The sequence below is a fragment of the Cucurbita moschata genome, unplaced genomic scaffold (assembly GCF_002738365.1).
Source record: "Cucurbita moschata cultivar Rifu unplaced genomic scaffold, Cmos_1.0 Cmo_Scf00015, whole genome shotgun sequence".
Lineage (NCBI taxonomy): Eukaryota > Viridiplantae > Streptophyta > Magnoliopsida > Cucurbitales > Cucurbitaceae > Cucurbita > Cucurbita moschata.
The window spans coordinates 1,173,302-1,198,574 of record NW_019268531.1 but is presented as its reverse complement, the minus strand read 5'-3'; the positions used below and the strand labels follow the sequence as shown (position 1 = coordinate 1,198,574).

Here is a 25,273-nt window from a genome sequence, read left to right as displayed (position 1 = left end):
TTCGTTTTTTGTTTTTTGTTTTTTGTTTTTTTGGGTGTGTCCAGATTGAATGTGATAAACTGTAAGCATAATTGACGGAGAGTGGTAGAATAGAGTTAAATGCGTAACCGAGGAAAAGACAGCTAAAGAGAGTGAGATATGGCGTGTGGAATTGGGATGCCAAGGAAGTGGCGTGACTGCCGTCCATTTGGGTTACCCTTGTTTAAAGTTGAAGTGCTTGGGAGTCTACTAAATCCCCTGACTCCTCACATCTCGATTTGGGATTAGGAAGCGCCAAGCTGTGTAGATATGATAGAGTGGAAAGTGGGTGGGGGAGATAGTGAAGAAAAGGCAAATGGGCCACGCCCAGGTGGGGGAGGCCCAAGGGAACAACGGCCGCCACTCTCGGTTGCGTGCCTCCCAATCGCTGCCACCAACTTCACCCACTCCCCCTTTCTCTTTTAACCTTTTCCGCACACTACCCACCGTAAGATCATTCGTTTCCCATCATCTCCCACTTTTGCTTTTCATTTCATTCAAAAATATCTCCTCTGCCGATAAAAAGTTATGAACTCGTGATCTTTCCTCACTTTTTGTCATTTTTTAAGATTTGAACCAACTAAATTCAAGCAACCATGATGGTTTCTTAATTTGAACTCCAATTTTTACAAATGCCACATCGTTTTCGTTGCTGATCATTTTAGTCTCCGATTATAAATATACAGAGATTTTTCAGGCCATAGAAGTAGAAAAGAAAATGACAGAAATTGGTCTAAAAATTGATGAAAAGGAGGCGGTGGCGGCACTGAATGGGAGCTGACCGCGATGGTGGCATGAATGGGACAGGCATGCGACGGTCGCACATGAACGGGAGAGACACGACGATGAGGACTTTATTGAACGACCTGCTTGTTTCCTCGAGATGTGGGAAAGAAATGGACCGCGGCCCAGGCCCATCCAGCAATACGATGTTCTTCGGGCTTCGGGCTACTACACCTTGGCAATGGGCAATTTAGGGGTCGGCCCAGCTATTTCTTTCAGTCATTATATATTTCTTTGACCATTTTTTCTTGCCTTTGTTTGTATGGCACACACAGACAAACCCACATCCTTGTAATCATAAATACATTCTGGTTCTCAGTAAATACAGTTTTATTACATAGATGTTTTCTTTCCAGTTTTCGAGATTTCATCTTATATAATCCAAATATAGATTGCAGCTTCAAACCAAACTTAGAAGGACTGTAATGCTCCAAAAATTGAAGGCATACAGACAGCATAAGGCAAAGGGGGAGGAATTTTGTGTTGGGAGGTGGAGGCAGTGAATTAGAGAGTGCTCTCAGATTTGGTCAAGATATGGGCTTAGAAACAATGAACATACCAGAATTTTTCAACTCAAAAAAGGCTCACATGGATTTAATAATCAAAATCTACTTAAATTCTGGTTTGCCATATGCCTTAGAATCATATGCTCTTTTTTTTTTTTTTTTATATAAAATAATTTTAATTATTAAAAGAAAAAAAAAAAAGTGGAAAGAATGGGAAATCAAATCCAATTGGATTAATATATAATTAAGTGTAATTAGTGTGGAGATGATTAATAATTAGGAGAATGAATTTGCATCCCACTGCTCCACCCTTTACACCTCGGTGGATGCAGATCGTATTTATTAGGAAACACATCAAATCATTGTTTTCTTTTTTCTTTACTTATTTAATTTTCTTTTATTCATTAATAAATTTAAGTTCATATCATTCTTTATGCACCATTCTTCCCAGTTTGTTTACATCTATCTTTTCTATTTTATATTCATTTCTTAATTTTCAAGTTTACTCAACTCTACCAACATTACATTACATTTTAGTTTTTTTTAAATTAAATTAAAGTACAAAGTTTTCAAATGTAATATGACAAATTCCCATCAATCATGTGCTGCCCCATTCTACATTCACTCCAAATAATTGTACTCTTCCTCGCCCCACGGCACAGATATATCGATGATTTGTTGTCCCTTAAATCAACCTCATTCTCTTGTTAGACATGTTAGTATAGTTTTTTTTAGTGTTGAATAAAAAAAGTTACAAGATTCGCAGTTGAATTTCATCAAACAAGAGATATGCTCGAGAGGAGAGGAGTAAGTTTGCTTGATAACTTATTTGTTGAAAAAATCATTGGTACATGAATGAACCGAGACAGACTCCTATTATTTTTTTTAAAAACATTTTTTCAATATTTCTATTCCCCGTATTTATAATAAAATAAAATAAATCTGTTTTTGAGACAAAAATGAAAAATCCAGTGGGGTGGGGACCATTTTTCTTTCTCGTCACAATGATCTGATAGCACAATTCTTTTAAGTATTTATTTATATTCAATATTATAACGTTATCTAAAAATTTAGATCTCATTTTTTATTATATAAAAAATCATATATATTGGGAAAGAAACAAAATTGGTTGTCATTTACAAGGTTCTATTTTCATTCAAAAAATATATTTATTTTGAACTATTTAGATTTATTACAAGAATATAATTTGTTTAAAAAAAAAAAAAAGAAACAAATAATCGTGGATGAATATTACCTCACTGCCACCCGTACATAAATTATCTGATGAATGCATGGATTAAAAGTTGAATGATTAGAGGGAGAGCTTGGAATTACAATTTTCACATGCCACGTCATTCATCTTCGCAGCCGGTAGCCGGTGGCGTCTTTGGAAAACATAATCAAACCGGGAGGTGAGGATCCACACACGAGGGTTACCCATCAAACCCCGTTTCCCAATATTCACACAAAACCCTAATTATTTACCACTAATTGCCTTTATTTACTTTTTTACCTTCCGTCCCGTTCCTAGTGGGCCCTGGGTATTTATTTTATTGAACTCCGTAACACATTAAGATCCACGGCTGTGATTTCATCTCCACAATCTACCAATTATCGCCCCCCAAAAATTAAATAAAAAAGAAAAAAAGTAAGCTATTAGAGGGGTTTTGCTGCCAATAATGCGACAGCAATAAGTACTCCATGTTACCCACACAAATTTTAATCAAGTCCCTTTCTTTCTTTCTCTTTACTCGTTAATTTTTATGCATTTTTATAAACTCCAATTAATCAATTAAATTCCTATTATTCAATAGGATAGTAATTTTAATTTAATTTTGAAATTCTAGGTCTACTAATAATGGTGGGTTTTTAAAAAACAATCCTTGTCACATTTAATGCATCACCCAAGTTTGCTCTACCCCATAACTGAAGCCTCCAGAAATATCTTTTTTTTTTTAATTATTATTGTAATTGTGTGTGTGTGTGTGTTATAATAAAATAATATATCGGAAAGTGGCTTGAAAATCGAGATATTTTCTTTGATAAAGATTGTAGATCTCTATCAACTTATTTTAAATAAAATAAAAACTGCGGGTTTTGGGTTTAATAATAATAGGTCAAATTTGAAAAAAAAAAGAACACATATCTCTCATTGTAATTTTATAATTATTGAGCATTGGAGTTTGGAAAGCATGTGAATTTGGTCCCATGAGTGAAGTGAAGATGAAGACCCCCCTTCACTCTAAAAAAGAAACATTATTAATTTTATTAAATTAATGAAATTGTAGAATTAAATTATGGTGTGTCTCTGTGCGTTCAAACGGACAGGATCAGAAGGATCCCAGTGTGCAGTTTGTGGGTGAGGTGCAGAGCGGTTCAGTGGCAGACTCACAGCCCCTCGCCCTATATCGTCTTCTTTTCCTAGTGGATTTAAATAAATGCCCCAAATTAAAAATGGAAAACATGAAACGGACACGTGTCATTTTGTTGGGTAGTAAATTAGGGTCAGAAGAAGGAACTGACCGCGTTGACATGTCATATTAGGCGGCAACCTCCAGTTGGCAGTCGCCCTCACCAGCCAAGTTAACCCCAGAATTGTTACCCCATTCCCACCCCCATCCCTATCTGCTATTCTGATTCATTATTATTCCCGAGAAGGGAAGGCTTTTCTTTTTTTTCTTTTTTTTCTTTTTTCTCTCTTTTATCTCTTCACACACACACGCAGACGCAGACAGAGACAGAGTTTCCATTTGGAAGCAACAGTGTGGCCTTTTCATTGCATTCCTTTATCAAATCTTTTGGGCTTCCCATCATCTCCTCCTTCCTTCCTTCCTTCCTTCCTTCCTTCCTTCATATCCTCTCCCCATTTGTTCCATGTTATCCATTTTCCTCACCTTTTGCTTTTGCTTTTGTTGACAACATTCAGATTCATATTCAGATTCAGAAGACCAGACAATGACGGGGTGGAGAAGAGCGTTTTGCGCATCCATTCCTAAACATGATACAGACTCCAACCGGATTGCCAATGAAGCCCAAAGCCCTCGAATCAGCTCTAAATTTGGCTTTTTCTCTAACCCATCAACGCCTCGCCCCGACAACCCTGGCCTTGGTCTCCGATGTCGAACCTCGGTTGCCACTGTTCCTACCACACCTTCTTCATCCACTCCCAACAGCCCAAAGCTGATGACCCAAAACAAAACCACTGCCTCCAGATTGTTCTCCCATTTCTCCAATCCTTCTTCTCCCAAATCCCCTTCCACTTTCTCCCTCCTCAAAACCGGCTTACGAATCTCTAAGGTAACCAACTCTTTTCTTTTCTTTTCTTTTCTTTATTTTTATTTTTTCAATTACCCATCATTTTAACTCCACTTCCCCCTTTCACTTTGCAGACTAAGTGTGGAATCTGCTTACAAAGCGTTAGAAGAGGACAAGGAACCGCTATTTTCACATCAGAATGCTCGCACTCCTTTCACTTTCCTTGCATCTCTGCCCACATCAAGAAGCATCGGATTGTGGCCTGTCCTGTTTGTAGCTCCGTCTGGAACCAAGCTCCGTTGCTCGATGCTCAAACTTCTCTTAACCAACCAATCCAGACGGATAAGACGAGAGGTGTAGAATCCATCGAACTCAAATCGAAGACGCTCAAAGTTTATAACGATGACGAGCCTTTGATGTCCCCAACTTCCGGTGCTCGTTTCAATCCCATACCGGAATCCGACGAAAACGAAGACGATGATGAACAGGATGGCGCAGTCGAGTTTCAAGGTTTCTTTGCTACATCTGCACCATTAGCCTCTCCCAAATTACCCAACATTGTGAAAAATGTTGAAGTAAGTCTATTGCCTGAGGCTGCGGTGGTCGCAGCCGGTCGCAACTACGAAACCCATGCGGTGATATTGAAGGTCAAGGCTCCGGCTCGATCTGCAAGGACGTCTTCATCGCCGATGAATCGGAACCTTCGTCCTCCAATCGATTTGGTAACGGTCTTGGATGTGAGTGCGAGCGCGAACAGCGCCAAACTCCAGATGGTGAAACGCACTATGCGATTAGTCATTTCTTCTCTCTGTTGCACAGACCGCCTCTCGATTGTGGCGTTCTCCGCCAGTTCCAAGCGATTGTTGTCTCTGCGGAGAATGACCTCCAATGGCCGCCGATCGGCGCGTAGAATCGTCGATTTGCTCTGCGAAGTTGGTCAAGGAGCGTGCATTAACGACGCAATAAAGAAGGCATCTAAGGTTCTCGAAGATCGGCGGGAGAGAAATTCCGCCGCTAGTATCATCCTCATTTCCGACGGTCACGATGACCGCGTTGGAGCTTCTTACTCCAGCAACTGCAAGCGATCGTCTCCAGTTGTGTGCTCCACGCGCTTCCCCCACCTGGAGATTCCCGTTCACGTCGTCTCCTTCGGCGATGGCCCTGCGCCGCCGGAAGACGCGCTGGCCAAATGTGTTAGCGGCTTGTTGAGCGTGGTAGTTCAGGATCTCAGACTCCAACTCGGGTTCGTATCTGGTTCAAGCCCGGCCGAGATCGCTGCGGTCTATTCACTTTCCGCTCGCCCGATAGCCCTCGAACCCGGTTCGATCCGGATCGGCGATCTCTCTTCCGAAGAAATCCGAGAAATGCTATTGGAACTGAAAGTGCCAGTTTCGTCGATCGGGACCCACCCGATATTGTCCGTACGATCCACTTTCAGGGACATGTCATCGCCATCGCATGGGCTTATTTGTTCTAAACAACATGCATTGCCAGTACCCAGGCCGCGAGCCGTCCGATCGTCCGGTTCGAACATCGAACGGCTGAGGAACCTTCACGTCACAATCCGAGCTGTAGCCGAGTCGCAGCGTTTGATGGAACACAACGATTTCTCGGCAGCTCAACACTTGGTATCAGCGGCTCGAGCCCTGCTGCTGAAACAATCCGGTTCCTCATCGGCTAGCGAGTACATAAAAGGCTTGGATGACGAGTCAGCTGCGCTGAGCCGACGGAAACAGCAGCAGAGACAAAGCCAAAGACAGAACAACATCACGGCAGAAGGAGAGGTAAGGCGAGTAGACGAAAAGCTTGAGCAGGTAACGCCGACATCGGCTTGGCGAGCCGCGGAAAGACTGGCTAAAGTGGCAATTATGAGGAAGTCGATGAATAGAGTCAGCGATTTGCACGGCTTCGAAGATGCCAGATTTTAATTCAAATTTAATAAATATATTTAAAAAAAAAAAATTAATAAATCATTCTTGAAAAAAGAAATAATAAAAAAGAAAAAAAAGTTATGATTGGACTGATGGAATGGGCCCGAGCCTAGAATATGGACAAAGAGGAAGAAGACGGCTAGGCCCTTTTCCTTTTCCTTCTCCTTTTCCTTTTCTATTTTGTTTTTTGTTTTTTCGTTTTTATTTTTGGGCGTTCGCAGAGGAAAGGAACAGTTTGGTGGCCCAACAAAGAAAGAGATTGGAAGAGGAAGGGACTGGTTTGTCTGGATGGAATCACTTACCAGAAATTGCATTATTTTTTCAATTGAAGTATCCAAACTTAGGCAGCCAGGCACAGCCCCATCTCTCTTTGTTTTTTCTTCTTTTTCTCTCTCTGAATTTTGTACAAATTTGAAGATATAATATATATAGCTCTGTTATTATGGAATCAATTCCGAACATGTCCACTTTTGTACGTTTGTTTGTTTGTATGTATGAGCTGTTCTTTTAATCTTCCAAGTGATTTTGTTTGCTAGAAATTGGGAGAACTACCCTTTTGCTCTGCTTTTAGAATGATTTAAATAAATTAATTAAACAGTATGGTATTTCTTTTCGGAGGATTTAAGAATTTGGGACAGGATGGAGGGAGGTCATGTGGGTGGCTTCTATGCGAAGGGGTTTATATTTAATGAAAAGCGTATTTAGTCATGATGAAGGAAGACATTTAATTAGAGTATACATTTGGGTGTTGTGGTTGATATGATATTGTTGTCGAAAGGAGGGGTATGAATTGGTAGATATTTGGATATGAATATCTCCGCCGCTCTCACAACCACATTCGGCGCACTACCATTTCTTTAGTCTGTCAAAGGTCAAATAAAAGAAAAAGATAGTGGAAAAGGGAACACTCTGGATAACCTCAAACATCATCAATGGACAGAAAAAAAGAGAGTGAGTGAAGGTAGATGGTGAAAGTGCTGGTGTATCGTTGTTTCTTTTTCTCCAAAAGCAAAAGGTCAAAGTTTTAGTGAATCAGTAGGTCCAGAGGAAAGTTTTGATCTTATAGTTATAATAACCCACAAAAATTTCCCTTGTGGTAGTAAGTAGAGATTCCCTGGAAGATGCAGCTACCACCACCACCTACCCAAATCAAATCGCGAAGCTCAAGATTTGGATTTTGATCTTCGAATACAACTAACAATCCTGTGACAGTGGGTCTATCTATGACTTCAACACCTACATTTCAAATATTGAGGGTATGAATATATGTCAGTGACAACAGTGGATACATTCCTCGTACTCTTATAGCATTGGAAATGCCTAAATGGTAGATATATTTTCACTCCACCCTCAAAAACTCCCATTTCCATGTCTAAACAAATCACAATTCAGGGAAGAAGGGATCAGCCACCACAAAACTCAAACACGTCAATGCGAGAAAGAAGTGCCTTTTCAACGTCCCTTCAAGGGCTAAAAAAGGCCAGAAGGTAAGAAAAGGTTTGGGATGAGAGTGGAGGCTTTTCTAAGCTTTCATTTTTAGAGGGTTTCTTTACTGCGCGCCTTTTGAAGAGCTAATGACCTCCTTAATTTGCGCAGACTTTTGGAACCAATTATGATGAGTGGTTTAAGCTCCGTATTATTTAGCTTTACTTTAGTTTTGATAGTGTATTGGTTGAAGGAGCATGAATCATGTCTATGACTATATTCTAATAATAAAGTAGTGTATGTGGGTATCAGCAGCCCCCCTAGTGCTTACTGCCCATTCTATTTATTCAATAAAAAATGGTGAAGGTGGTGCATCATCATCATAAACCCTATGTCTGTGTGGGCAGCAAGGTCTCCATAATGAGCGACAAAAGACTTGAGGAGGAGGTGCAAAAGTTAGTAATCAAGGGGTAAGTCTTTATCCTTTCTTTCAAATATTCTTGCGTCCTCAACAGTATGACACACGAATCATTTTGTGCAGAATATACAAATAGTAAGGGAAGTATGTAAAATCATTGGATATAGATCTTAAAGAAATGTAGGAACTTTTCAATATGCACGGGTAAGAATGAGTTTGACATAACTTTAAAAACAGTAACAGTGATAGTTAGAACCTTAGAAGTTAGTGAGGAAGACTTGGGATAATTGAAAACAAAATAAATTACAAGAAGAAACATTTAATTAGTGCTTTCTTCCCAAGTTCTGAATTCTGATAAAATAATGATGATAATAATTCACTTAAGAGTACTACTTTTGAAAGTTATTGTGAACTAACCTTCAGTATTCTTCTCGGATGTGTTCTGATGTAGCTTGTCACTGATTGGTATAGTTGGGTGACAGGAGGCATGGATCTGTATTGGCCTAACATTAAATTCCCCATCTCCATCGTCAAGGCCTAATGGCGATGAAATTAGGCCCATCGCCGAATCAGTACCTGAAAGAAGGCCACAAAAACCTAAGCACCCATGAGCTGGTAGATTTCTGTTTCAATTGACAAAATCTAAGTAATTTAATATTGGGGCTCACATTTCCATGATCTCAGTTGTACTTTTGTTGGAAAAAAAAAAAGAAGAAGAAACTATATTTATTTAAAGCAACCAACGGACACTCCCTTGCTGTAAATCTACCAAGCCTTGAGAGATGTCTGTCGAGTAACTTGCTCTACATCCCAGCACGTAGGAAAAATATGTATTTACAAAAAAATACAGCATCAAGCAGTACACAACTGACCATCATTTTTCCCCACATTTAACACCCTTTGTTACACCATACGACCACATCCAGCAAATACTGGTTCAGTTGAAGAGAGGGAGTTTCATGCAACATTAACCGACCCTTTTGTGTAAGCGTCAAAAGTACAATGGCCTACACCGTGTAGAATCAATGTCTGTGGGACAATATGGGCACTTAAACGATTTTGTGCTGTTTTTAGACATCTTGATGATAGACTGCTTGCAGAGGACGTGGCCACACAGCATCAACATTGGTGGATTTTCTTCGGTTGACTGTTCCTTCGATACTGGACAAACAAAGATGGAATGGAACTGAAATTCTCTATCCAACTCGACGGGCACAGGCAACTGCTTCGTAGATTGCCATTCATGTTTTTTCCCCGCCATGACATTCATAAACTTCAGGAGGAGAGGCAATCCCTGTACCCCTGCTGCAACCACTACGCCCAATGGGCTCTCGTAGGACTGACCAAGAAAATTGCAGTACTGTCTTATAAGCTCTTCAGCAATTTTATCCCAATTGGCTACTGACATTAATTGTGATTGGGAGTATGGGGAGCAATCAAGCCTTCCTGTCCACAATAGGCAAGCCATAAGCTTCTGAAGTTCAGCCATGTGGTTGGATGCAAGAGGAGCCAGGTACGTCCTAGCATACTTCAAAGCGTCATGTCTATCGCCCTTCTGTAGAATCCCCATGAACTGCATGGTATGAAGTTTTAGCAGAATATCCGACCCACACTCCTTAAGTTTATTCGAGTTACTCAGAGCCCAATTCATAGCTGGCTCTAGATTCCGGTACTTCATTGCTTCAAGGATCTGATACATTTCCTGAAATGGAGACCTCAATGAGGCAGAAGATTCTGACTGGCCAGCCTCGCTAATAAAGCAGTCACCAAGTTCAAACATACCCTGGCGATAGAAATGACGAGCAATAATATGGTCAACAGTATGCCTATCAAAGTCAACGTTTCTATAAGCTTTTGATATATCTGGATTGAAAGATTTCTCCACAAGCTTAGGATACTTGGTTCGGGCAGCATTCAACTCCTTTTGTGTGCTTTCAAGCTGAGCGAGTGGCGCAATATCTTTTAATTTAGTTTTGAGTTCAGCAAAAACTGAATTCAAATCAATTGGACATTCAGGATTATCAGCAAACTGTATTTTGTGTAGCACCTGCTCCATCTCCAGATGGATTTGATCAACTACTTCTTGACTTTTGGAAGAAGATAATTTCTGCTTCTTCGTCACACGATCAAATGCATCTTTAATGCTATTCAACTCCATTTCTTAGTCTAATACCTGCAAAGAAACTCGGATTATCAAACAAGTTTGTTCAATAACAAGCAGAAATTGTTACCAAAAAAATGGAATGGAGGGATATCAAGGTGCCAAGAAACCTAAAGACAAAAATGCAAAGAAATACTAATGGAGAGGAAAGAGGCAGGAGGTAAAAGTAAGATAAAAAGTATACCATTAATTTATTACAAAGTTCTACTAAGGAAAGAAAATGTCCGAGTACTCATAAAGTAAACTCATTTACCTACTTTATAGCAGAAATCCTAAAAGATAATAGCGGGATTTTTCCCGTAGATAGTAATGACCAAAATGTTTTCATAGCTTCAGTTCCTCCATATATTTATATTCACCCTAGTATTAAAATTCAGACATGAGAGTGGAGATTCCAACGAACTACCTTTGGGGATGCCTTAACAGTTAGCTTTGGCTCAAGTTGCCACTTTAATAGATCGATGAGTTCCCAAGACATAAAAATTCAGCGACATGTAAGTACTAATTGAACAAAAAGTAAGTAATGAACCAGACATATAGGTCACTAGTTGTGAAGATCAAATCTAAATATAAAGCGCTGACAGAGCTCAAATATTATGAGTCTTTCGCTTTGCCACTTCCTTAGAATTATAGCTACAAAATCACATCTAAACATCTAAAAATTAAAACTTATCATCACTGTCCCACTCAAATTTTCCACACCATTCAACTTATTGCCCACTAAATCTTCCTCTTGGATCTCATCTCCAATTTTCTCCACATCTAATGCAGAGGAAGAGCATCTAGTAAGAAGCTCAAATGAAGAAGATGAATTAACAGTATTTTGTTTTCCTTTCCTTGATCTGATTTAACCCTAGTTTAATAACAAATGTTGTACTAAAGCAATAATAGTGGGCTCACAATATGAGGCACCGCATCTACAGCTAGGTTCAAAAGCACGTTTACACACATGTTTCCTTGGTGTAATAAAATAGTGATCACAAGAATTCTTTACCAAATACTTGAGGCATCTAATTCAAATATCTTCTGGGACCAATGTGCTCCTAGCATATAAACCAAACGGTAATTGTATGTTGGTAATTGAAACCAAAATTTAAAAAAACGATCCAAATCTACAGGTCCCTAGTCATGAAAAGCAACTCTAAATATCATTAATTCTTAGGGTTCTTTTAAAAAATGCTTAAGAGTGTCTCATTCAAACACTTCTGCAGAATATGCATTACTACAGAGATCCTCTACTCTGTAGGAAAAAATAACTATAATTTTCAAATAGCTGAAAGGCAAATGCACATTTAGAAAACAATTGAGACAGCCATTTTCTTAAGACAACAGATGTAATAGAGCTAACTGAAGGGTATCCAGTGTCTATTACTTCTATCTTAAAGACACTTAACATCACATTACCGATTAGTGACGAGATGTGATGGAAAAAATGAATACAAGTCAATTTTCATTCTCAATAACAATTACCGATATATCAATTACAACCGACCATTCGATTATTACTAACCAATTCAACAGTAGAGCGAACACAGAAACTACTAGCTTATGCAGTAACCGAAATCCGACGTAAAACGATCAAACTCGGGGAAAGAACTTGAAGATAATGGACTAACATGTACAACCCCAAGAAATAGGGGACAAAAATAAAAACACTGAAAGCCAATGAACAAAACAAAAAACTATAATTCGCACAACGAGAGAAGTTCCCAACACCTGTTATCACTTCAAAATCAGATAAAGAGAAAATTTTAAAAAATTAAATATATATATTTCAAAGATAAGAAATTGATGGATTGGAAGCAAGGCACGACGGAGATGCGAATCTGAAAAAAAAAATCGAGAGTAAACCGATTGAGATAGGAAAAGAAACTTATCCGGAGAAAAAGATGAAAATCGATAGAACAAAAATGCAGGAGCATATGAAAATTAGATCTGAATATAGTGAAAGGAGAAGGAAGTGTATGCATAGATCTCAGCAAGAAGAAGAGGAGGGAAGAGAAGAGAAGAAACCTTGCCGGGAAGTAGGGAGCCGAACGGAGGGATTTTTCCCTTTCCATTTCCGTATACAGCTTTATATGAAAATTATTAAAATATGGATGTTTATTCATTCATTCAAATAATATTGTTCTCCACAAATTTTTTTCTAAAGAGAATTATACAAAATTGAAAGACGCAAAATTATCTAACGCATTAATTTAATTTATTGTTTTTCTAATTTTAATTTGATATTAAAAAAGTGTAATAATCTGATTTGTAATATTGTCCAGAATAATAATACTGGCCAAGTCATGGACCACCAGCGTTGGTGCCGGCGCCGGCGTCGGAGCCGGTTATGAAGGGGAACGGGAAGATGTTGAAGAAGGTCAGGTCATAATTCTTGAAAGTTTAGGGCCAAAATCGTAAATTCAAAGTCTATATTTACGGATTGAACCAATCTTTTTATGTTATTGGCATTAGAAAATAAAATAAAATAAAACACGCGGAATAATTAAATTATTATTAAATAAGAGGGGCTTAATTTTCATAAACGGCGTCGCCAACAACTCACCGTATCGTATTGGGTTGGTGGGAACCGACGGCGAGCCAAGCATTTGTGACGTGGCGCCTGTCCATATCTTCATCGGAATAAGCGGCTGGTTCCCACGTCACCCTGCCTGCCAATAACGAATATAGACCACCCCGCTTGGTTGTTGTTGCCATCCCTTCCTTCGCCACTTTGTGCTCATTCTGCTTCTAATACTAATTTATTGGGACATTCCTCGAAAACAAAAAAACTACTTAAATCAGTATATAAACATTTCACTATCTGTAAATAAATAAATTTAAACTCGTTATTATAAATATTTTGTTTACGTTAGTAAATTTTGTTGAACTTATGGAGGTGAAAAACAATATTAGAGCTAACGTTGCTATTTACGTTTTAGGATTTAAAAGAACAATAGCCATTAACTCAAAAAATGGACAGCCACACGAAAGTGTTTCGAGGTTGATGTTAGCAATTCGACAAAAAGTGGTCGGAAATTTTGGGCACGCTGCTCAAACTAAATTTCCGCAAAAGCTTCTCTAACCATGTCCTTAATTCTAATTAATCTAAACCGGACCAAACCAATTAATCACAATCCATCCGTTCGATTAGGTTTTTCGAGTTTTATTTACAGAATGGTCGGGTCGGTTTTTTCTTTCTAAAATGGAACCGAACCAAATTAATTATGGTTCTTCCTAATAAATTGGTGGGTTGACCTTATTTGGGAAAAAGAAAAGAGAGATGACAATGATCCGGAGACGAGGGGAATGAACATCACAAAATCTAACTCTAGGTTACCCGTGTACTTCTCACGTATACTTGGGAATTTGGAGAAGACTTTTAACCATGGTCAAGTTACACCCTGGTTAATTAACTGCTAAAGCTGTGCTCCTGAAGCCTTTAAAAAGGGATCCCCCACAACTCCCATTTCGCACTCTCATCCGCTCTGTGTCTCCACACTTCGAATGATCCAAGCATTCACCTAAACTTCTTTGCCTGTACATTTCTCTTATTCATATTCCCTCTGTCTAAACAACTATTCCGATTCCGATGGCCGATTCCAAGATGAAGAACGGGAACGGAGTTGCCAACGGATCTTCCACGCAAGTTCAGACGTCGCCGAAGCATGGAAACGGAGTCTGCCACGACGGCAGCTCGTCGCCCATCAAGGCCCAAACCATCGATGAACTTCATAGCCTGCAGAAGAAGCGATCCACGCCCACTACACCGACCGGCTCCTCTCCCTCGGCCTTCTCTGTTCTTTCAGAAGAAGATCGCCAGAGGCAGCAGCTCCAGTCAATCAGGTACAACACATGCAACCAAAAAGAAACCACCGAAATACGGCTTCGTTTTTTTTTTTTTTTAATATAAGATTTGTTTGGGTGGAAATTGTGATTCAGTGCATCGTTAGCATCATTGACGAGAGAAACTGGGCCAAAAGTGGTGAAAGGAGACCCGGCTCGAAAAACTCCAACTTCGAAGATTGCACACGTGGCGCACCACCAATTCGCACCCACCATCAACATCAGCGACAGCTCATTGAAATTCACACACGTCCTGTACAATCTCTCCCCTGCAGGTCCAAAGAAAACATAAATTCCATATTTAATCTAATTATATTTTATCATCTTTTAGCTGAATGTAGACGGCGTCGTTTTGCAGAGTTGTACGAGCAGGCCATAAGGTACGAGAGGGGCTCGTTTTTTACATCGACAGGGGCATTGGCCACGCTTTCTGGAGCCAAGACCGGACGGTCTCCAAGAGACAAGCGAATTGTTAAGGATGCGAACACCGAGAAAGAGCTCTGGTGGGGAAAGTAAGCATCATCCTTCTTCAAACCACGCCGTCTTCCGCAGTTTTGTGTTTACTTCATTCGATCATTATTAATAATCTCTGCCTTTTTGTTTTGGACTGCAGGGGATCTCCAAACATTGAAATGGATGAGCACACTTTCACGGTCAACAGAGAAAGAGCCGTGGATTACTTGAACTCTCTGGACAAGGTCTTCGTCAACGACCAATTCTTGAATTGGGATCCCCAGAACAAACTCAAAGTCCGAATTGTCTCTGCCAGGGCTTACCACTCGTTGTTCATGCATAACATGTAAGTAACAGAAAAATACTTGAGCCTTTTAAAACGGCGGGTAAGTTAAATTGATGGGTTTGTTTTGGTAGGTGCATCCGACCAACGGAGGAAGAGTTGGAGACTTTTGGGACGCCGGATTTCACAATATACAATGCCGGACAGTTCCCCTGCAACCGTTTCACTCATTACATGACATCTTCAACCAGCATAGATATGAATCTGGCTAGGAGGGAAATGGTGATCCTTGGAACCCAATACGCGGGTGAGATGAAGAAGGGGCTGTTCAGTCTTATGCACTATCTCATGCCCAAGCGACAGATTCTCTCCTTGCATTCTGGCTGCAACATGGGGAAAGATGGCGACGTCGCCCTCTTCTTTGGATTATCAGGTTCACACCAACATCTTTTTTTGACAAATTTAATATTATATTGTTTCTTAAAATTATTCGTTTTCTTTTAGGTACCGGAAAGACTACTTTATCCACCGATCACAACCGTTATTTGATTGGAGACGATGAGCATTGTTGGGGCGACAATGGTGTCTCAAATATTGAAGGAGGTTGCTATGCTAAGTGCATTGACCTTTCTCGAGAGAAAGAGCCTGATATTTGGAATGCCATCAAATTTGGAACCGGTAATAGCAATAACAACTCTCCTTCTCGTGAATTTTGTGTAATAGTAAGTCCCTTTTATTGAAATGGTTTGTTTGGTTTGGATAGTGTTAGAAAATGTCGTGTTTGATGAGCACACCAGAGAAGTGGACTATTCGGACAATTCAGTTACAGGTATTAATTAATTAAAATAGCGATTATAAACGTAATCAATTATATATATATGTATATTTTGTTTTTAATGACACAGAGAATACTCGAGCGGCGTACCCAATCGAGTACATACCGAACGCTAAGATACCATGCGTGGGGCCACACCCAAAGAACGTTATATTATTGGCTTGTGACGCATTTGGGGTGCTTCCACCAGTGAGCAAGCTCAATTTGGCTCAAACCATGTACCATTTCATCAGTGGATATACTGCATTGGTAAAAATAAAAATAAAAAAATAAACTTTTTAAATTGTAAGTAATTACTTCGTTGGACGAAGGCTGATTCGAAAATTGAAATTGTAGGTGGCTGGGACCGAAGACGGTATAAAAGAGCCACAAGCGACATTCTCGGCTTGCTTTGGTGCGGCTTTCATTATGTTACATCCCACAAAGTACGCCGCCATGCTCGCCCAAAAGATGCAGAAGCACGGTGCCACCGGCTGGCTCGTCAACACCGGCTGGTCCGGCGGCCGATATGGCTCCGGTAGCCGTATTAAGCTTTCTTACACTAGAAAAATCATCGACGCCATTCATTCCGGCGAGCTTCTCAAAGCGAATTACCGTAAAACTAAAGTATTTGGCCTCGAAATCCCCACCGCCATTGAAGGAGTTCCCTCCGAGATTTTGGACCCAATAAGCACGGTAAGAAGAGTGATATTATAATCTATACTATCTAGAAATTAAAAACTTTCTTCCAATTAGTCGTTGATCTTGATTTGGGGTTCTTTTTTTTTTTGCAGTGGTCGAACAAAGATGCGTACAATGAAACGCTGCTGAAATTGGCTACTCTTTTCAAGAACAATTTCGAGACATTTACCAACTACAAGATTGGTGAAGACAATACTCTGGCTGAGCAAATCCTTGCTGCTGGTCCCATTTTTTAACCCAATAAAAAGGGGTTTGCTTTTGCATACATTTTTTCTTTCCATTTGGTTTAATGCATTGTCATGTAAAGACCACAGTTCCACATATTTTATGCAAGTTTATGTACCGCCAATTTTGAAGAATTCTTTTCTTTTTTAGCTTCTTTTTCTTGTCTTCATTATAATTCACACATAATTAAAACTTCAAATTCATAATCTGATCGGCAAAATATACATGTATTTTTAAACTTTAGTTAAAGTCTATGATATTAATGTTCTTCATCTTCTAAGAATTAGCATGCAAATTACCCTTTTCAAACTTTCATCCACTTGTGTAAGACACAACAAACAAATTTCTTTCATGTTGGGTTCACGTGAGATCTCTGGTTGAGTGAAGAGAGAAACGAAACATTTCTCATCAAGGTGTGACAATCTATTTCTAACTTATGTATTTTAAAAACTTCGAGAAAATGTCTGAAAAGAAAGGTTCAAAGATGCAATAGGCTTGAATTGCAATAAAAGATATCCGAGTAGTGTGCCAGCTAGAACGTTGGCTCCCAAAAGACATTCCTTATAAGACTTCCTCTCAAGTTTTAAAATAAGTCATCTAAGAATTGTGTTAAAAAATCAAATAATAGAAGGAATAAACCAATATAATTTTCAAAAAATAGAGGTAATTAATCTCTCTCTTAAATCAATAATAGAGGTAATTAATTAACGTAATGGAAGAAGCTCAGTTTTTTTTTTTTTTTTTTAAGATTTGAATCTCTAGCACATTAGGTTTGTGGGTAAGAATCTCAATTCATATACATGAAGATAAAATAAGTGACCAGAAGACATGGAGTTGTGACAATAATTGTTCTTTACGAAAATCATAATATGATTGTTCTTTAATCAAAGCTCTTTTGTCCTTAAATCCTATCTTGTTCCTCAATCATTCTCCTAGAAATGGGTTGAATTACTTTAATTCATAAGTGAGACATAATCAACCTTTCGACCATAAGATACCTAAGATATAATGAGACGAAAACATGCATTACTCTTACACAGGAAGATTAAGTTTGAAAGTGAGTTTTTCTCGTTATTTACATATTTTCTTATAGACATGCCTACGGGTGGCGCATAATGGAGAAGATCTCCCTCAATGTCACCGGTTTCATTTTTCATTCCAATTTTTTTTTTTGCAGAATTGAATTTTTAATAATATTTCTCTAGTTTATTATTCTTTAGAATATAGTTATTTGGAAAGTATTTATTTTAAAATATCATTAAAATTTTGTAAAAATAAATCAATATTTTTTATAAGCAAACAGGCACAAAACATACACATATACAACGTTCTATCACCATAATTTCTAAAATCCAGATTTGAATATTACAACATAATGTTTGATAATTAAAAAGAATCTATCACATTTTATGAGTTTAAATATTACGATTAAAGTTTAAAAATTAATTAATTAGTTAATTTTTTAATATAGCAAGAAAAAGAACGTGGGTTAATCTTGTCTCGATCCTATTTATCGAACGAGTAAAAAATGTTTTCTACTGCCTCTCCAAAAAAAAAAAAAAAAAAAAAACACTCTATTAGTTGTTTTTCCTCTCCATTCCGAAATTAAAATTTTTATAATTCTCGTAAAGTTTGAAGTCTTAGGGCGGAAGAAAGAAATTATTGTAAATGGGCCGAGCGAGAGGTCGAAAGACGAATACGTTTGGGGCAACTGAGGGCCCAATAACATGAAGCATCAAGAGTGAAGGGCAGATTAGTAATTTAGAGAGGGGGAGATAAAAAAATGGTTAAAAGCGTGTAAAATCTAAAATTACGCGGAGGACGATGAATTGTTAGTTCTAATTAAGAAAAAGTTGAAGAGGGAATATTTTTGGGTTTAACATAACAATGGTCTTTCAAAACTCATTTTACTAAACCAACTAACGAGGCCTCCGCATAGTCGATTCCCCCAATTCACAATATGAATAGGTCACGACGACCCCTGCGCACGTTAGTACTGCGCCCTTTGCTTCTCGCCCCTTCTCCTGCCGCTTCCTTTTATATCTATCTCATCCCCGCGAAACCCCCTTCTTTCCGTTCGCCATTGCATTCCATCTACAGATCTCGCGCCTTCTCCTTCTCCCGCCCGCCTTTCCCTTTCTCTTTGCTCTATTTTTTCAAGGGTTCCATCCGATTCCAGGCGATTTTCATCGTTTTCAGGTATTTTTTTTTTTCCGATCTCGATCTCATTTTGATTGTGCGATTCGTTGAATTTCAATTTTTTCTCTCTTTTTTTAATTTTTATTTTTTTGCGATGTTTTTCTGTTACGTTTGATGGTTTCGAGGTTTGTTGATTGGGATTCAGAGATCTGCCATTTCGATTTCGACTCTTGTCTTCTTTATCATTAGGTTTTGGTTAGGGTTTGATTGATTTGAATCTATTTTTGGTTTCGGCTCTTGTACGATCGATCTCGTTGGTGTCTCGAAACCGTTTCTCGCGCAATCAAGTTCGATCATTTGGATTTTAGTAGATTGGAGATTTCATGTACAGCTTTTGCTTCTTTCTTTTTTTTGGTTTGATAAAACGTGCCAAGTCTATTTTTTTTAGTGTCGGGGTTTGAAACTCATATTTCAACGTGCAACCAGGAAATTTTGATCTGAAAAATAGGGTAACTATCGATGAGATGATCTTGATTCTTGAAGTGCAAAATAACCTCTTTTTGAATTTGAAAGTATTTAAATTAATGGAATCCTGAACTACCCTATGTCGATGTGTGGAGAATTTTCGCTGCAGAAGAAGCTGTATTTTATTTCTACAAAATATCATGTCATTACTCTGGTTGTGATTTTGCCATTCTTATGAATTCATTTTGTTTTATTGTATTTTGCATTTTCGAATGTGAATCTTATTAATCACTCATGATTGGTCTAGACACATGGGATGCCATCTTGAAAGATGTTAAAAAAATAAACATTCTGAAAGTTTATATCTTTAATCTTGTTGTGTAGCATAGATGGAACATTCGATGGAAGACTATGATGAGTATGATGAATATGAAGATGATGATCAAATGTATGAAGAAGAAGAGGAGGAGGAATATGAAGAGGTGAGGGACTCTAAGCCTACCAAGGAAGAAATAAAATATCTTGAACTAAGGCAACGACTGAAAGAAAGAATTAGAAAGCAGGCAAAAAAAGATGGTGGTTCTCACTTGAAGTCTAACGACAAGAAGAAGCTTCCTTATGACAAGTAAGTTTCAGCCTGAAGCTCTTCATGATGGGTTTTGGCCATAACATATTCGTAGATTTAATTTCCTATGTTTTCCCTTTGGTAGCTTACAGTGTTCAAGTATTTTAGAGTAAAAATGTTTGTCATAGTACTTTAAGGGCCATAGAGAATTAAGCAGATGTTATAATTTACATTTGGACGGAGGTGCATCCATGAAATGTGGGTATATCATGTTTATTTAATGATATAAATCGAAGAATATTAATTTTTGGATCTTAGATTATTGGGAAGTCTTTGAAAACATCCATTGCAAGGTTTTCTAGTGCTGTCTTTTCTCCTTTTATTTCTGATTAAGGAGATTGTTCTTCTTCGTTATGAAACCAATATGAATATTACTTCCAACTATACGCCCAATACGAATATTCCAACTATAGGCCTTATAATGCCCCAATCGAGTGTTAATGCTTGAAACTTTTATGTTAATTGCTGCAGTTTTGGGTCATTCTTTGGACCTTCTCAACCTGTCATTTCTCAAAGAGTAATTCAAGAAAGCAAGTCATTATTAGAGAACCAGCACTTGGCATCTAGGGTTTCTGACCACAATCATGGTGTAAGTATCATAACCTCCATATTGTTTCTAGTTTTGTGTGTTTATGTCATTTTATGTATAAATGGCTGATAGGAGAAGGAAGGCTGTATTGTTTTGGCAAAACAATTTTTTATAAACATAAAAATTAAAATTGTTTGTCAACTGACCGTTTTTTATTCTCTTATTGCTTGGCTACCTTGAATATGCAAATTATGTATTGTTTTGCGTCTTAATTTCGTTGTATACCCACATGGTTACATGACTAAATTATTTTTCCAAAGAACTTGATTCAATTTTCTGTTATTGCTAAGATGGCTGGGTGAAAATTATTTGTATATTTGGTGTTATTCTACTTGCTGTTTCACGTAGACTGAAGTACTCAAACCAATTGGCAGAACCAAACGCGAGAAAAGGGAATTTGCACAATTTCGTGAATGTCCAATTTTATCTTTTGAGAGCATTTATTAATGGCCTTCGAAGAATATTAAACCTGATGATTATGCATGTGTTGGCAGAATAAGAAGAGTCATGGTTCCAACAGTGCAGCTTCCAAACCTAAGGCTCCACCGAGAATCATAAACGAGGTACTTCTAGCTGGCATTTCTTTGTTAATTATACTCTCTCTCTCTTCCACATTGTCAGATTTGATGGATGTAATGAATTATTATGCAGAAGCAAACAAAAGTTCAAAAACTAAAGGATACCAGAGACTACTCCTTTCTATTTTCCGAGGATGCACATGTTCCTGCTTCTACAAAAGAGCCTTCAACAAGTGTTTTTGCCCCAAGTACTGGTATGTTGCTGTTGGATCGTGTCAATTGTAGTTGTCAGGTTTGAGTTAGAAACTTCTTTTAAAAAATTTAAAATCTACATGGAACGAGTAAACTAACTTATTATTGTTTCTTTGTTCCTGTTTTAGAGGCACGTTCAGCTCATATTCCCATGAAAAGTAAGCAGCCTCTGAGTAATCCTCGTCAGAATATTCACGTCGGGCATAAAGATCATAAATCTGTTCCTATGAATGGGCAAATGCATCCCAATAACAAGTCTGCATCTTCTTGTAAACCCAATTTGTCTATGATGAAGGCTAAGAAACAATTGGGTAATAGCAACCATGGGAATGGTCCTGGCCGGCCAGTGGGTAATAGCAACCATGGGAATGGTCCTGGCCGGCCAGTGGGTAATAGCAACGGGAATGGTCCTGGCCGGCCAGTGGGTAATAGCAACAACGGGAATGGTCCTGGCCGGCCAATGGGTAATAGCAACAACGGGAATGGTCCTGGCCGGCCACAGGGTTATAGCAACAACAGGAATGGTCCTGGCCGGCCACAGGGTTATAGCAACCATGGGAATGGTATTGGCCGGCCTCAGGGTAATAGCAACAATGGGAGTGGTCCTGGACGGCCAATGGTGGCTCCAAAAGCTTCATCTTCTCACGTGCAGAAGAAACCTTCTCTACCAGGTATGAAGAATTCTGTACCTGGCGTGCACAAGCCATTGCCGTCAAAGAAGCTTGAAGATAAGAGGAATGAAATGCGATTACCATCTAAGGCCAAAGTAGCACCAAACCGGCCAGCATCATCAAGACCTCAGGTTATATATCCTCATTCTAAACTCACTTTCAATTTGTGTAGAAAAAATTTCCTTCGCTTGTGCTGGATGTACACCTCTTAACCATCTGTGTGATGAAACTAACAGATAAGCAAGCCACCACCTCAAAGACAAGCTTTATCACGTCCGACCGTGAATGATCAGCGACCCAAGAAAAGGCCTGCAAGACGATACTCTGATGATGAGGGTGATGAAGCTATTAGTCTAATCAGAAAAATGTTTCGGCAAGTATATTTCACTGATCTCATTCATATTGTAGTCAGTTTCTGAGGAGAGAAGGCCCCATGACACCAGACTAATTGTTGAATAGTTTTGTAAATGCGATGATTTCTTGACTCTTGCAGATACAATAATTGTTTATAAGGATGCACAATTTTCATTTTGAATATTCTGATATCGTCTCATTCCAACACTATTTCTGACTTCTCTGCAGATATAATCCTGCAAAATTTTCTCAAGATGATGACGATAGCGATATGGAGGCCAATTTTGATGATATAATGATGGAGGAGAAAAGAAGGTAAAGATGTAATTTATTCTCTTACAATCGAGGGTTTTCTCCTTCATTCTATATTTACATATTTACTTGTCATACAGTGCAAAAATAGCAAGGAAGGAGGATGAAGAGCAACTTCGTCTGATCCAGGAAGAAGAAGAACGGGAGAGGCGTGCGAGAATAAAAAGGCTTAAAAAATCGAGAGGCAGCAGTTAGTGTTTTTTTATTTTTTTTTTATTTTTTTGGGAAAGGTTTATATGGGTAGATTTAACATCATTTGTTACTTTGATTAAATCATCGAAGAAGTCCCGCCTCGCTCCAAATCACAGTTTGTTGTATTTTCAATTTCTTTAGTGCAAGAAGCTGCAGCTTAATTATGGGGATTTCCTTTTGTAGATTGCAAAAATTAATTCTTAACTTCGCTGACAACATTGTTGAAGGCCCCCTGTATTTACCCAAGGCTCTATGGCGATTCAATCACATTCAATTTCAATAATCCTAGCGATTGCGTCATTATATTTGATTTTATTTTTCTCTTGGAAGAAAAATTCCTGATTCAATTTGTTCGTAGACAGTTTAACGTGTGTAATGAATTTTTCATGAATGCACGACGAGAATGTAATGTGATTGAACCAGTTGCCACTTGACAGAAGGTATGCAGAAATAATACTCGAGTGATAGAATCCGAAGTACCGATGTTAAAAATTGTTGCAATTGTTGAGTGGTTGGTTTTCCGAGGACTGTTCCATGGCATGCCTTACAAATAATTGAACTTCATTAAGGTTGACGGCTTGCTGCATCATTTGATGATCTCTTTCTAAATTTAGTATACCAAACTGATCAATGATTTAGATTCTGTACCAAAATGGAAATCGGCCAGCCAACAAGATGATCTGGGTGGTTGTCAAGTAGTACTGTTTCCAACGATCACAAACCATTCATGGATCTTATTATTGAAGGATATAACTGGAGACAAATGTCAAAAGATTATAGCCTAAAATCTTCACCATGAATGCAGAGCAAAGGTTTTGGAGAACGAAAATATGTAAATGGAAAGAGGCTCTTCCTTCTCATACGCAGTGAAACAGATTTCAATTTCTTTTGCGGTCCATTTCCAAATCAAACCAACGGTCTCCATCAATCCAGTTCTTCTCCAGCTCCGAATCCATTTTTATGGCCTTTCTTTGCATTTCCATTTCTCTCTCTCTCTTTCTCTTTCTCTCTCTCTCTCATTACTTTACGTTGCTAGTATCATACGCCGTTCAACCACCGCATGCATGGTCAATCTTTTTTCCCTTTCTTCACCATACCCATCTTCTCTCTCCCCGTCTGACTCCATTTCCTTTCCCACTTCGATCACTGCTCTTGACGTTTCTCCAGGGTTTCTGTTTTGTGTTGTCTTATGGCATTGTTTTCCGGTAATGCATCGTTTGTGATTCTTGATTGTCTTTTCCAGGATGGGAGGAGTTCCCTTGATCTTCGTATGTGGTCTCGATGCCATTTGAGGGGTGTTACGTGAGTCTGGAAGGAAATGGGAGGAAATGTCTATTTCAGAATGCGAATGCAAGATGTTACATGTTTTATACATTGCGGTCCAGTTGTTTGGGTAGTCCTGGACCCAATGAACTCCATCTGATTGTTTCTCGAGTGTTGTGGAAATCAATGTCTGCTAAAAATGCCGAGCATCAGAGAGCACCCGGAGCGAAGAAATCCTGTTGAGATATATTATTTATGGAATATATCTTAGATATTATATTTTAATATTCTTTCATTTATGATTAGATTTATAGTATATTTTATTTTATTTAGTATTTAATTATTTTATATTTTCCTCATTTGTACTGGCTTGTATCCAAAGGATATCAATATCAATGATAATACACATCTTCCCAATTCTATTTTCTATCTCATTCTTAACATGGTATCAGAGCACCGATCTTGATATTTCTAATATCAAAGCACCGATCGTGGTATTCCTAATACCCCCTTGGACTCTGAGTCCAAGGGGAGTATTAAACCTAAAGCCAAACCCTAACCAATCAGTGAAGTCTTTACCATCGTCAATCATCCAATATCAAGAATACGTTATAAGCATCTTCAAATTTCTCACCAAGCTCTAAGGTGACATATTCAAGATGTTCGTATTTTCTTTCACAGCCTCTCAAGTGATCCAAAGCATCGATCTTGGTGTCATTATCCACTAAAGCATTTATGCATGGACCAACAAGTGATCAGGGAGGATATTCACTTGTTCCAAATCAAATTAAATGGGACAAGTTACCAATCCTCGAGTCAATCATTGCGGTCTATTTCTGAGTCTTGCATCTTTCTTGAAAATTCAATAATTTCTTGAAAGTCTAAAAATGTAAACAGATCAAAGGCGGCCTACTTCTGAGTCTTGCATCTTTCTTGAAAATTCAATAATTTCTTGAAAGTCTAAAAATGCAAACGGCGGTCTATTTTTTGACAGATATTTTCATTACTGGGAAGACAAGAGTGAAAGACAACTTGGGTGTTATTGACCTACCGTCAAGACAAGTTAAAGACAAGTTGGACGTGATTAA

At 38.5% G+C, this 25,273-nt stretch overlaps 4 protein-coding genes and 1 long non-coding RNA gene across 10 annotated transcripts; 4 read left to right on the top strand and 1 right to left on the bottom strand.

The window, feature by feature from the left end:
- The first annotated feature begins 343 nt into the window (after positions 1–343).
- Positions 344–1,137, top strand: LOC111452994. The gene is made up of 2 exons (XR_002712196.1): positions 344–466; positions 705–1,137. It is a non-coding gene; the product is annotated as an uncharacterized LOC111452994 (long non-coding RNA).
- Positions 1,138–3,920: 2,783 nt separating this feature from the next.
- On the top strand, positions 3,921–6,945 carry LOC111453859. The gene is made up of 2 exons (XM_023095132.1): positions 3,921–4,604; positions 4,697–6,945. Exons 1-2 carry the CDS (start codon positions 4,263–4,265, stop codon positions 6,488–6,490), a joined length of 2,136 nt encoding a protein of 711 aa, XP_022950900.1. The 5' UTR covers positions 3,921–4,262; the 3' UTR covers positions 6,491–6,945.
- A 512-nt stretch (positions 6,946–7,457) lies between these two features.
- Positions 7,458–12,612, bottom strand: LOC111453880 (protein RMD5 homolog). 5 transcript variants are annotated; one of them, XR_002712316.1, is made up of 4 exons: positions 12,511–12,609; positions 9,005–10,509; positions 8,754–8,912; positions 7,458–7,729 (listed from the first exon to the last, which is right to left on the bottom strand). XR_002712316.1 is itself a non-coding variant. In XM_023095169.1 (3 exons), the coding sequence occupies exon 2, from the start codon at positions 10,492–10,494 to the stop codon at positions 9,328–9,330; it is 1,167 nt and encodes a 388-aa protein (XP_022950937.1). In that variant the 5' UTR covers positions 10,495–10,509; positions 12,511–12,609; the 3' UTR covers positions 8,105–8,912; positions 9,313–9,327. The 5 variants fall into 5 exon arrangements, 3 of the variants coding, with proteins under 3 accessions (XP_022950937.1, XP_022950935.1, XP_022950936.1); XM_023095169.1 differs by lacking the exon at positions 7,458–7,729 and having other exon boundaries at positions 8,105–8,912; positions 9,313–10,509; XR_002712317.1 differs by lacking the exon at positions 7,458–7,729 and having other exon boundaries at positions 8,342–8,912; positions 9,209–10,509.
- Positions 12,613–13,981: 1,369 nt separating this feature from the next.
- Positions 13,982–16,936, top strand: LOC111453577 (phosphoenolpyruvate carboxykinase (ATP)-like). Its single transcript, XM_023094713.1, has 10 exons — positions 13,982–14,328; positions 14,425–14,603; positions 14,687–14,840; positions 14,942–15,127; positions 15,199–15,497; positions 15,569–15,742; positions 15,828–15,893; positions 15,970–16,148; positions 16,236–16,574; positions 16,673–16,936. The coding sequence occupies exons 1-10, from the start codon at positions 14,075–14,077 to the stop codon at positions 16,814–16,816; spliced, it is 1,974 nt and encodes a 657-aa protein (XP_022950481.1). The 5' UTR covers positions 13,982–14,074; the 3' UTR covers positions 16,817–16,936.
- Positions 16,937–18,734: 1,798 nt separating this feature from the next.
- LOC111453709 (protein SPT2 homolog) lies at positions 18,735–23,222 on the top strand. Of its 2 annotated transcripts, none has more exons than XM_023094917.1 (9): positions 18,735–19,004; positions 19,794–20,034; positions 20,506–20,623; positions 21,118–21,186; positions 21,275–21,395; positions 21,522–22,195; positions 22,301–22,437; positions 22,647–22,733; positions 22,811–23,222. In XM_023094917.1, exons 2-9 carry the CDS (start codon positions 19,799–19,801, stop codon positions 22,923–22,925), a joined length of 1,557 nt encoding a protein of 518 aa, XP_022950685.1. In that variant the 5' UTR covers positions 18,735–19,004; positions 19,794–19,798; the 3' UTR covers positions 22,926–23,222. The 2 variants fall into 2 exon arrangements, with proteins under 2 accessions (XP_022950685.1, XP_022950686.1); XM_023094918.1 differs by having other exon boundaries at positions 18,736–19,004; positions 19,799–20,034.
- The last annotated feature ends 2,051 nt before the right edge of the window (positions 23,223–25,273 follow it).

What these genes read in the sequence shown, in the direction of transcription:
- LOC111453577 (XM_023094713.1), top strand. Translation starts at nt 14,075, where the DNA reads ATGGCCGATTCCAAGATGAAGAACGGGAACGGAGTTGCCAACGGATCT. An exon ending in TCGTTGTTCATGCATAACAT is followed by an intron (nt 15,128 to 15,198) that starts GTAAGTAACAGA and finishes TTGTTTTGGTAG; the next exon opens with GTGCATCCGACCAACGGAGG. An exon ending in TCAGTGGATATACTGCATTG is followed by an intron (nt 16,149 to 16,235) that starts GTAAAAATAAAA and finishes TTGAAATTGTAG; the next exon opens with GTGGCTGGGACCGAAGACGG.
- LOC111453709 (XM_023094917.1), top strand. Translation starts at nt 19,799, where the DNA reads ATGGAACATTCGATGGAAGACTATGATGAGTATGATGAATATGAAGAT. An exon ending in TGTTTTTGCCCCAAGTACTG is followed by an intron (nt 21,396 to 21,521) that starts GTATGTTGCTGT and finishes TTCCTGTTTTAG; the next exon opens with AGGCACGTTCAGCTCATATT. An exon ending in CTAATCAGAAAAATGTTTCG is followed by an intron (nt 22,438 to 22,646) that starts GCAAGTATATTT and finishes ACTTCTCTGCAG; the next exon opens with ATATAATCCTGCAAAATTTT.
- LOC111453880 (XM_023095167.1), bottom strand. Translation starts at nt 10,494, where the DNA reads ATGGAGTTGAATAGCATTAAAGATGCATTTGATCGTGTGACGAAGAAG.
- LOC111453859 (XM_023095132.1), top strand. Translation starts at nt 4,263, where the DNA reads ATGACGGGGTGGAGAAGAGCGTTTTGCGCATCCATTCCTAAACATGAT. An exon ending in CCGGCTTACGAATCTCTAAG is followed by an intron (nt 4,605 to 4,696) that starts GTAACCAACTCT and finishes TTCACTTTGCAG; the next exon opens with ACTAAGTGTGGAATCTGCTT.